The sequence below is a fragment of the Vigna unguiculata genome, chromosome 4, assembly GCF_004118075.2.
Source record: "Vigna unguiculata cultivar IT97K-499-35 chromosome 4, ASM411807v1, whole genome shotgun sequence".
NCBI classification, from domain to species: domain Eukaryota; kingdom Viridiplantae; phylum Streptophyta; class Magnoliopsida; order Fabales; family Fabaceae; genus Vigna; species Vigna unguiculata.
This window is the reverse complement of record NC_040282.1, coordinates 39869926-39881741: the sequence shown is the minus strand read 5'-3', so window position 1 is coordinate 39881741 and position 11816 is coordinate 39869926. Positions and strand designations below refer to the sequence as shown.

General features: G+C 32.8%; 1 protein-coding gene across 6 annotated transcripts; it reads right to left on the bottom strand.

Annotated features, from left to right (window-relative positions):
- Positions 1 to 3409: 3409 nt before the first annotated feature.
- LOC114180260 lies at positions 3410 to 9652 on the bottom strand. 6 transcript variants are annotated; one of them, XR_003603651.1, is made up of 6 exons: positions 9421 to 9652; positions 8280 to 8442; positions 6645 to 7026; positions 5071 to 5690; positions 4089 to 4265; positions 3410 to 3996 (listed from the first exon to the last, which is right to left on the bottom strand). XR_003603651.1 is itself a non-coding variant. In XM_028066549.1 (6 exons), the coding sequence occupies exons 1-5, from the start codon at positions 9500 to 9502 to the stop codon at positions 4151 to 4153; spliced, it is 1362 nt and encodes a 453-aa protein (XP_027922350.1). In that variant the 5' UTR covers positions 9503 to 9652; the 3' UTR covers positions 3410 to 3996; positions 4123 to 4150. The 6 variants fall into 6 exon arrangements, 3 of the variants coding, with proteins under 3 accessions (XP_027922350.1, XP_027922349.1, XP_027922351.1); XR_003603653.1 differs by having other exon boundaries at positions 4089 to 4259; XR_003603652.1 differs by having other exon boundaries at positions 8280 to 8439.
- Positions 9653 to 11816: the final 2164 nt, after the last annotated feature.

The following is an 11816-nucleotide window of genomic DNA, read 5'->3' as shown; positions in this document are numbered from 1 at the left end:
ATTGGTTTATATCTAACTAAGCTTTGTAACGTTTAAACTTATCTAGTGAAAATATTAGAATATGATTTTTGTATGTCTAGCAATTATGTTGCCTCCTTATTATTTAATGGATTTAATTAATATGTAATTTGCTACATAACTAAATGCAATAAATATGTAAGCAGCAAAAACATAATAATAAAAAAAAGCTTACATTTCAAATACATATTAAAACTAAACACATGAAAATATGAACATCAGAAACCTGTCGGAAATAGTCAAGTGTGAGTTAAAATTTCACATTGGATAAAATAGACAAAGATAAACATTATATAAGAATAAAAACTCATAACATCGTTGTCTTTAAAGTTTTGAAAAAAAAAAGTGATGTTAAATATTTTATATGTGTAAGACTAATATCATATAATCATAATCCATATTACGTAAAATATAAATCCATCAAAACCAGACCTCCTTTCATAGTTAAAGAGTTTAATTTTTAAGTTTTTTTTTTTTTGTGTGTGATTATTAATCATAAATCTGGGTAGATATAATTTTTAAGATTATTATTATTATTATTACTAAAGTTAAAAACTAGTTTACATTGTGATTTATACAAAGACCTAATCCATTTATAGGAGAAAAGATTGGGTTTCTTAGGTGAGAATGAATGGGTTATTATGGAGCCACTAAATGGAGCAGTCAAAGTGGTAAAGAGTTTGAATCCTAATTTTAAGGCATTTTTCAAGGAATGAGCACCCTAAAGCAATGCAGTAAATTATTTAAGCATTATAAATGTTGAATGGTTATTGGGTGATTGATGTGCACTCAATTATTATAAATAAATGCCAGCAACAGCCAGCCATGCAACACAATGCCACTTATGTCAGCAAACTAGGGTAGCTTGCTTCAACACTATACAAAATAAACCAAACAATACTCATACATAAACTTTATACCTTCATTATCAGCAATTCAAATCATTTATATAGTGCTCCAATAAAGTAAAAAAAAAAATTATTATTATTATTTCAACCAATTTAGGTTTAATATGATTAGGGTCGTATTTGAGGTATAGTCGTTTTAAACTTCTATCGTAACTTTTGGTTTTAAAAGATGTTTCTAAATATTAAAGGAGAAATATATATTTAAATTACTTTTAACTTTAATTTGTAAATTTGATGTAAGACTATTAAATTAAGTTAAAAAATTATTATTATTTCATCCACAAATTTTTTTAAATAATATCGTAAGAATTAATTATTATATTTGAGATATTATCGTTTTAAAATCTTAAATTATTGTCACAAATTTATTTTTAAAAAATATCATTAAATATTGAAAAAGAAAAATATATTTAAATTAATTTTAACCTTATTTCTGTAAATATGATTATTAGAGTAGCGGGTCAATTATCTGTAACAACAATGAAATGACATTGAACCGATTGAAATATTGTTTAAAAATGTAGCAAGGTAACAATTTCCAATATTTTTTTAACAATTTTTTGTTTTTAGTTAAAATTTATTGAAAAGTATAAACTTTGATGGGTCTTAATTATCATTCATTAAATCCCTCTTCTCAATTTTGTAATTTTTAATAAGTTTTAGTCAAGAAATAAATATGTTTTGAGAAGGGTGTGTCAAAAAATGTATTTGTTAGTGTTCATGCTTACCATTTACAGATTGCCTAATCTCTTATTTTCACATTCCTTTTTAGTTCATTAGTATCTAAATGTAGTTTTGTCCACTTTAATCTATCATTGTCCTCCTAACACACTTTTAATTTTAATTAAATTTATTAACCCTCCAAATCAACTAGCAATGTCTTCATGTTGATTCAGTTCATTTTTAAGTGATTGTTATTTGATTGTCTCATTCATGCTTATCTACAACTCGATTAAATTACTTGATCACTCACATGCTTTGAGAAATGGACTATATTATAATCAGTGTAGTTACCAACATCCACAATTCACACACTATCATCATTAAGAGCATTCCAATGTTTTTGGGGAACTAATATGAAATGTTGTTTAATGAACTAATCTAAGATGCTAGAATCAGATATTAAATTAACGATGCTTTTACTTAAAGCAGTTGAGAATTGGCGTTTCTTGTTTGCAGAAGCCACCCCATTAATTTTATCACAAAAGCATCTTGCAGAGTTAGAATATACAAATAAATTACTTGAGTTATAGTTATCTTGCAATACCAGCCAAGAGCTGTCATTCTTAAATTTTATATTACAATGTTCTGCTGCATCATGAATTCAGTGACGCAGCAGTTTTGTTTGCCACAAAAACATCTTACATTACACATGATGGATCTTTCTTATGAATTTCTACTATATGATAACATTTAAAAAAATGTTAATAAAGATAACAGCTTATGATAAAACAAAACAGTGTTTCTTAATTCCAAATATTTTTTGTTGCTAGACTAAATAAATGTCATTTTGAAGACTCTTCTTTTTCATCTGTGTTTCAGCATCTGATTACTATGGCTGTTCAGAAAAAAACTATAATAACAAAGTCTTGTCTAAAATGATAAAGTAGAAATATATCAGTTCCTAAATATTACTTATTCATATTTTACAATACTTTAAAAGAAATTGATCACAGATACATATTCAAATACTAACTTTAGAGACAAAATACAATACAACTTGCATTGCAGAACTTCATTGTGACATCAAGATCCACCATATGGTAGCCCTGCAACTTGCAAGCCGGCATTGTGACACCAAGATAAGACATATGAAACCTTTTTTCACATGCATCACTACCCTAAATTGTCTCCATTACAATTATTTATTTAATTTAAATTGGGTACCTGTGAGTGCATTAATATTTGACTTTGTAAGTTAATGTTCCAAACCAGATATATCAATGCAGCAACAATCTCTTTCTAACATATACCTGACCTCGAAATATCACATTATCCTTGCTCCACTCCAAAAGGTATTATTACATAGAAAAATAGTATTTGCATAAAAAAATATATCCATTTCCATTAATGAATACAACACAGTTGCAGAACTAATCTCTATTGAACTGTCACTTCGTTTCATTTGTGTATATGGGTGGCAGAGAGCCAATCAAACAATACCCAGTTTTACATGTAACCCGCATTGTGCTTCACCAGATAGCATGGAAAAAATTATATTATAATATTACAGTGTATTATCATATCATCTATTAAAACAACGCATAGCTTTACATGTCATTTATAACATGAAAAGTCTCTCTGTCAGATACCAAGGAAAAATACATATTATTGTATTATAAAAGGAAACAAAAAGTTGCCAAACGGTAGAGGGTCCTAACATAAATGTTGGACATCACATTCGAATCTGGCCATATTCGAAAAAAGTTCAGATAATGCAAATTACACATTCGAATCAGATGCAAATCACATGGACAAAGATGGAATATAAAGGATAAGACTACAATCTTTTTATTTAACTCCAAATTACCGTAGTTTCAATTTCTAATCACAGCAATTGGTGCTCATGCTTTGCAAGTTTGGACAACATAAACCTATTCTGGATTGAGGGTAATCAGTAGTATACTTAATGATGGAAATAAAAACAAAATTTCAAAAACCCTTATAATTTCTTCAATTTTTTAGTCTTGTGCCTGGGAGGAGGGGGAGGGGAGGGATGCAGTCCTTGAAAACCACTTGGTTATTCTTCTAATGTATCCAAAATACAAAAGCCTCATCATCGTAAACTGATCTTGGCTTTCTTTCACCCTTCCATTCTGCCCCTCAAATTCATATATGAAAACATAATTTGAGTAGGGGAGAAATTTAAAAAATCGAGCATTTCCTTTGAGAGACATTTACAGTGGAAAGCTACCTAGATTGGGAACTATAGTACTGATCCCCTCCCGCCACAGATGGGGGCCAAGGGAGCAGAGGAGCAACAAACTCATGCGCAAATATCTTACAAATAAGTCGAACAGGAGGCAGCTTTATCATAGCCGAAACTCAGCTGCAAAACCTCTGGAAATATCTAAGGATAGCAAAAAAGGAGAATAAGATTTGCAGGTACATATGTAATGACTAGTCAAAAGGAGTTAGGAATCCCATGAATTCTATGCATACCGTCTAAGATGCACAATAAGATTGAGATTCTTACAAGTTGCACCATACACTTCCATCAAGCTTCACAATTTTTTCCAGATATTTAAGATGCCATTAGCAAATGACTTCACATTTCCCCACAAAGTTGATTTTTCTGAATAGACTGAAACATTGTTATCCCTGCTATTAGGGCTGTCCCTGGAAAGAAAGCAACTTTAATATCGCACACACATTTGCATCAAACAAAATACACATGAAAATTGAAAAAATAGAATAATATAAGGAAACCCATAGAAAAGGCAGGAAATTTTTGCACAAGACATATGTTCTTTGCACATGCACAATCCATGAAAGCCTATTTCAGGAAGAATACACTTAAGTTTCAAAACTCAGAAAACAAAATAATATATTTATGAACAACGAAGATGTACCCACATCTGGTCCCAGTACTTCAACTTATGTGTGTGCATAATTTTAATCTACCACAGATGTATTTTGCGCATAGAAGTGGCTTGTTTTACCTTAGTAAATTTCATTTCATAAATTTTATGACATCTATTTCATTAACATAAAATGATGCTCTCATGTAAACTTTGTTGCACCATTTCACTTTTAGACTTTGATCAAGACTAGGGGATGTTATTCTCTGAATATTCTCCTGGGTATATAATAGGATGATGTGGGTTTCAGATTGTGTATTTGCTTATTGTACATGAATATCATTAATTTTAAAACTGTCTACAAGCCTGTTCTTTGGTTCTTCTCTACATCATTGTTTAAATTATTATTTAATTTCAAATTTCTTCGTCAATGTTTTCTGCATGAACACTAAGGAGTGCCCATGGAATATTAATAATTCGACTACGTCTGTCCTCACCTTACTAAATTAGGTACCATTCCAATGTTATTCAGTAGTTAACTAGTGCTGGTATTATTAAGTGGTAATGCAAATTATAATAACATTATATTAGCTATATATCTATAAAGATATCAAAAAACTCACATTTGAGGTTGCTCTATTACAAGCTTTGAACCATCGGCAGCCTCTTTGTCTTTTCTCTCATACCCTGCATTCTCGAATGCTGAATGGTTTTCCATATCAACAAACTTAGAATCATGGCTCATACCTTCGCTGCAACTGCTTACAGATTGTTCAATAAAAGGATCAGAACATTGGTTTATTTCTTCTTTTAGAGGGTGTCTTTCTAGGGTAACAGAATCAGACGAACTAGATACAGCTTCACTACACTTCACATCATTTGGCACCTGAAGACTTGAATGGGGAAGTTCTCTAGACAGGTCTTCCAAATCAAGTTGCTCCCTTCTCTCACAATCTGCTTTCTTAATGCATTTTTCCTCCAATTCTCGATGATTTTCTACGTGAACAGAATCATATTTGTGGCCCCGAGCTCTATCATAACCAGTACCATCATTTTGACTATACGACGGAGAAAAATGTTCACTTTCCTCTTGTAGAAGCTGACTTTCAGGTGCAAAAGAATCAGAAGAAGTAGGAACAGCTTCCTCTGTCTTGATATCATTTGGCATATGGAGACTTGATGGGTTAGGTTCCTTAGAACACGTTTCCACAAGATTACTTTCAGGTGCAATGCAATGATTATTCTGTCATCAAAAGGCAAATTATGAGTAGTGCGAGAAAACTGCTTATTTTCTGTATAAAATTAACAAAAGTGAAGATTTAAGGAGCCAGATCAAAAAGGTCAAACTACTGACTAACCTCATGAAAAAGAATGAGATGCAGTTTAAGATGTTTTGCACAATTTATAAGCACATTATATATTTTGTTGTCAGGTAGATGATGAAGGTTATGCAGTACGACAGTACTTTAAATCTGAAGCTTTCCAAATTTGAGGCCAGTTTAGTAAGGGGTTAGAAATGACTTTGATCAAGACCAAGACAATGACTCCCTAGTCAAGATTGAGCACTGACTCTATGGCCAAGGCTAATCAAAAGATTTCTGGACCAAATGATATTTTAGGATGTACAGTCTAAGATTTATTAAAATCCAAACAAATATCTAATCCATATCCAATTAATTGGATTGATTTTAAAATCCAAAATTTGGAGTTGGACATGAAGCTAGGGGTACCAAAGCAATCCATTTATCTATCATGCATCCTGTCCATCCACATGTAAATCCATCCAATCTATCTATTGCAAAAATATGAAAGGGTTGATAAAATCAAATTCGTCCATTTAATTTTATGGATAATTAATTATTCATCCCTTATTTCTCAAAATCCAATGGATCCTTCTATCAATACTGATTAAATGAATTATCCAACCAATTTTTTCATAATTAAATAATTCTTGAGCTTACCTTTTTAAAAATATTTCAAGAATGTATTTTTAACTTGTTAATGGATGGATTGAATTGGAATTTTATTAAAACGGAGTTGAAGTGATTTGGTTTGGTTTGGTTTGATTTGGTTGTGGATTGGCTTTCATAATTTGGATATTTTGCACACCCTTAACAAAATTCATAATCTAATAAAGTAGACCTACTATATTTAATATATTCATAACAACAAAAATCGCTGTTAATGCAATGCTTACTGATGTAGCCATGATTTCTACTTCTTCAAACAACCTCCTCTCCCCGCAAGAAGTACGTGTCTCTCTCTTTCCTTCATGATGCTCATATCCAGCGTTCACGGTCTCCTTGTCATTCAAATCTACAGATTGAGAACCATCTTGGATAGCATTGTATTTTGCAATCTCAATATTACCAGATGAAACACCGGCAGACTTGGTGGTGGGATGTTTACTGTCATCAAATTGTTTTCCCACCAAAATCTCATTCACAATATTTGAAGAATTTGTTCTAGACTTGTATTCTAATTCCTGAATGATATCCCGGACAACATAAAAACTGCCACCAACTTGTTTCTGGGCATCTGATATTGTAGGGAATTTCCCAGCATTCTCTGCTCTATACCTACAGAGATAGCGTTATTCCGTAATAAGTAATAGCAAACAGTTCAACAACAAGAGAAGTCCAATCATTGAATAGTTAACCAAAATTCATAAACAATGACAGTGTTTCTAATGTTGCATTATTTCGATAATAAAGGGATCTTTTAAGAAAATCCACAAAAAATCTCTATTTTTAAGTAAATTAGTAAAATCCAGTTTTTTGCAACAGTATGGACACAAGACTATAAAAGTATGTAGTCTATATGTATTCTCCTTTCCTGTCCCTGAGAACCCGCTTGTTGCACCTCAAGGAATAAAACTAGCACAAAGGTGTGAGGAAAGTACATATATAGACTACTCCACTATGAACAAGATAGGACATATAAAATCATGTGAGATAGGATTTATGCAATCATGTGAATTTATTGTCAGACTTAGACAAAAGATAAAAAGAAAGAATGACTGATCAATAAAACCAAGCCTTTAGATCAAGCAAGAGCACATGAAAAATTAAATATATCATTTTTCGATTCCTGCTACCCGTAATCTATTTTATTACCCCTTATGACTTGTTAACATACAATAAAAACGTAGATTTTTCCTTGTTTTAAACATGAAGCAGGGTTGTTTGCTTCTGAATCCCTTGCACTTGGATGAATGTATTCTGGTCCCTAACAATAGGTTTCCAACACTGGTTTGGATTTTGCAGATAATCTGCTGCAAACACTAGCATATACTAAATAGTAAAAGAGAAAACATCCAAGACAAAGCCCAACAGACAACATGCCAGCTGAGCCTGAACCAATGACATCATGGTTGAGGTCTCGCAGGCAATGGCTTCCTAGTTGAGTCAGAGCCGGTGACTTTTTGGCCAAGGCTAATAAAATTTCTTGACCAAATGATGTTCTAGGATGAACACTGATTTCAGAATTTTTTTTTAAAACCCAAACAAATACCAATCCATATCCAATTATGTGGATTGAATTTTAAATCCAAAAAAATTGGATTTGATACTGCTTGAACCTTTTAATGCATTGATTTCTTTGATGATAAAAATAAAAAACTAAAATAGATAAAGGCAAAGGGAGACCAAATACAATATGCCAAACTATTTTAATTCTAACTACATGTGAAAATAGTCAGAAAAAAGTCAGGTATCTGTGATGTGAGCGTCCCTGAATAATTGAAACACCAACATGCCAGGATGAAACATAGTGCAGGAAAGCTCATAAAATGTCAAATAAAGCTTCAAATTCAAAAGAAACCAAGAAATACTTGTTCACAAAAGACTCCACCATAGCTCTTCTTTCATGTCTTGGAAGCCTTTTTTGGCCTTTCTGGGCATCCGGTGCCTCAGAAGAGACAGTAGCAGCATGTGACCATCCATGCCTCTGGACTTTAATTGGATCGGCAGAATAGCATACTTCAAAGGATACTGCTGTCAAGTTATTCAACAACAGAATCAATATCTCAGTAACTGGTAATGTATTACAACCACAGTTCCAAAGAAAGGCATTGGAAAACAGTAATCAATACTAACAACTAGAAACTCCAAAAGGTAAAAAACAGTCACATTGGTATGCGTCAAGTAACACCAAAGCGTTGAACAAAAAAGTTAGTTAAATTACAGTAAGCATCAAGAAAAGTGCTCCCACTTCCCCAAAAGTAACAATCAAGAGTTATACAATGGCAGTAACGAGATTTGAACCTACAACCTTATGCAAACTTCTCAAACCTCCCAGCACTAAGACATACTCAATATCACACATACAACAATAGAGCCGTATTCACTGTCTGAGGTCTGCAACATGGATCATACACCGCCATTTGGCAAGATAGAGCTTCGCGGGTTATTATTTACCGTGAGATCTCCTTTGAAAACTTCCACCGAGTATTTTTTATTCTACCCCTATTGTTATGACAACTTCGCGGCGGAACTAAAAGTCATAAAACAGTCTTCTTTGTAAAAACTACACCAAAATCACAAAATATTCCTCTTTCCTTAAAACACTCTACAGACCATTCCTCTTGCTTTAAGATCATTATCATTTAACCTCCCCAACTTTTTTTCCAAAGAACATAGACGCCAAAAAAGAAAAAAAAAACAGAAACCTTAACAGACATGAGAAAAACACGAAAATGTCATAATGCCATTGACCCGATCCCGCATTCTAATTCCATTTCTAGCCAGATTAAACTTAACAAGGCACCAAGCCTAAAATCATAACAGTGCCGAAAATATTATTACTGTTGATTACTGAACTCGGCTTCATTTCTGTAAGACCGTAAAAAACTTACTTCTAAAAAATAGAAAAAAAAAACGTAAAGTTGTTATTTGAGAAAAATAACATAAGAAGGTTACCAGAACATAGACAGAGACGAAAAATGAGAAGAAAATGAGAGGGAAGAAAGTTACAGAGGTTGGGTTTGGGAGAGATGTTGCGATTGGAGCATAAGGAGATGCCTTTTGTGGTTGCGATCAGAAGCTTCTTCCTCATCTCATCTATGTGATCAAAAGGAAAGAGAAAGGGAGTAAGAAAGAGTAACAGGGTTTAGGGTTTTGCAGGTTGCTTCATTCAAAATCCAAACGCGCAGAATTTTCGATGTCCCAGAAATTAGCGGGTGAGCCCAATGCAAAATTAATTACACTCAACTAATTATGCTAAATGTTTTTTTTAGTCTGTCTAATGTTATTTCAATCTTTTCTTTTTTTAAGTGTTTCACGTTAAAAGTTAAAAGTTATCGAACATTAGTTATATAATATCATCTTAGAAGGTTTTCTTAAAAATAAAGCTTAAATATATTTTTAGTTACCCGTGGAATTAAATTGATATAGTTTTCTTTTTGTGTTAATTGTTTTAGGCTTGTTAAATTACATTCCAGACTAATATTTGAGATGGAACGGATGAAATAAGATAAATAATTTAAATGTTAGTTTAAAACATTTTTAACATATAAAAATAATAATGTAATTGGTTTGTGAAAAATATAATTATTCATTTCCTTGAGAATCAAATTTGGAGGTAATGACAAAAATTAGAAATTAAAAGCATATTTAATCCTTAAAATAATTAATATAATAGAAATGTCAATGATGAGTGTTCATGTTAATTTGTTCTAACTCACAAGGTTCGAATCTAGTCCATAATAGTTAGGAATTAAAAAGTTTACATAAGAAAAATTCACAAGGTCAAAATAGATAAAAGTCTTATGACTTAGGTCAGTTGTTTGAGTCACACTCAGGTTAAGCTAGACAGGGTTAGGTTAGGCCTCATATGACTTAGCTCTATCTTTTAACACGATCAAACTCAGTTTGACCCTTCTACCAAGGCAGTTTGGCAAGATATTCGACATGGGTTGACTAGTCTCAACCCTATGGTTAGATCTGATTCTTCTCCACCCTTCATCTCGAGTCAACTCATATCGACCTTCGATTTGGGTCGACTCATCTCAACTTTCAATTTGGACTGACTCAGCTTAACCTTCAGTCTAGACTAAATTGGCTCGATTATAAGCATAGGTTGATTCAACTCAAACTAACTTGACTCGACCCTTAACCTAGTACAACTTGACTCGACCTTCCGTATGGGCTAGTTTGGCTCAACCTTCAACCCATATTGACTCATCTCAACCTTCAATCAAAGTTGAAGGTCTTGTATTTAAGGTTTAATTAAAGTCTTGTAATAGATCAAACCCTTTTTAACCTTAACTCTAACCGACTTTAAAGATAGGGCTTTGGGGGCGATGGGGCTTTCTAAGGCCCCTCATTTGGTGAGTCAATAAAATGGAGGTTTATTTAAGAGTGGGTTGGGTTGATCATGGACCATGGGTCAAATTGACACCTCGAAATGCTAAGCTGCTAGTAGTAATGTTACCTAAACACAGTTGGTTGTTGGTATCTGACTCCCAATTGAAGTCATGTTTGACTTGGGGTATCAATCTGAAGGTCAACTCGAGTCGAAGGTCGAGGTGAATCAGTATGGGATGAAGCTCGAGCTGAGTCAATCCACACTAAAGTTTAAGATGAGTCGACTTAAGGTTGGAGGGTAAAGGAAAGTCGAAGGGTTAGAGGGTTGAGATAAGTTGGTCCGATCCAAGAGTCAAGCCAAGTCGGCTCGTGCAGAAGGTCCAGTCGAGCTGACCTGAACTGAAGGTTCGATCAAGTTGGTTTGGTCGAAGGGTAAATTTGAGTCATCTCAGACCCAACCCAACCTTGTCTATCTTGACCTAAGACTAACTCATACAAACTGACCCATGGGTTTGTCATGACCCATGGGGCTTATGTTGCAATTTTGGTCGTGTGGGCTTTTTTTTATGTGAACTTTTTGGCTTTATGGACCTTTTGGATCTTGATCCATGTGGGCAAAGGTCAAGCCCTATTGGCTGGGACAAATTAATATGCCTATGTTTGACCAAAATGACTTATGCGTTCGTTAGAAAGTCATGTAATCCAAATTTGACTTTTTGCACCTTAATATGATTTTTTTTTTCATTTATGGTAAGGTTGTGCAAAGAGGCACAACTTCAATTCAACTAGTGTTTTGTCATTAAAGTTGAAATCATGCAAATGATCAGTACTTCAATTGTTTCTATGTTATAGTGAAGTCGTTCACTACCTACACAACTTTGACATTAAACAAATATGTATAATATCAATCAGTATTTTTAAATGACATAATACTAAAATAATAAATACAAATGATTTTTTTTTTAAAATCACCTTTGTATAGTAGCAAAACTTTGTAAATAGAGTACAACTTTACTACGATATAAAAATAATTGAAATTGTGATCTTCATGGATGACTTTAGTT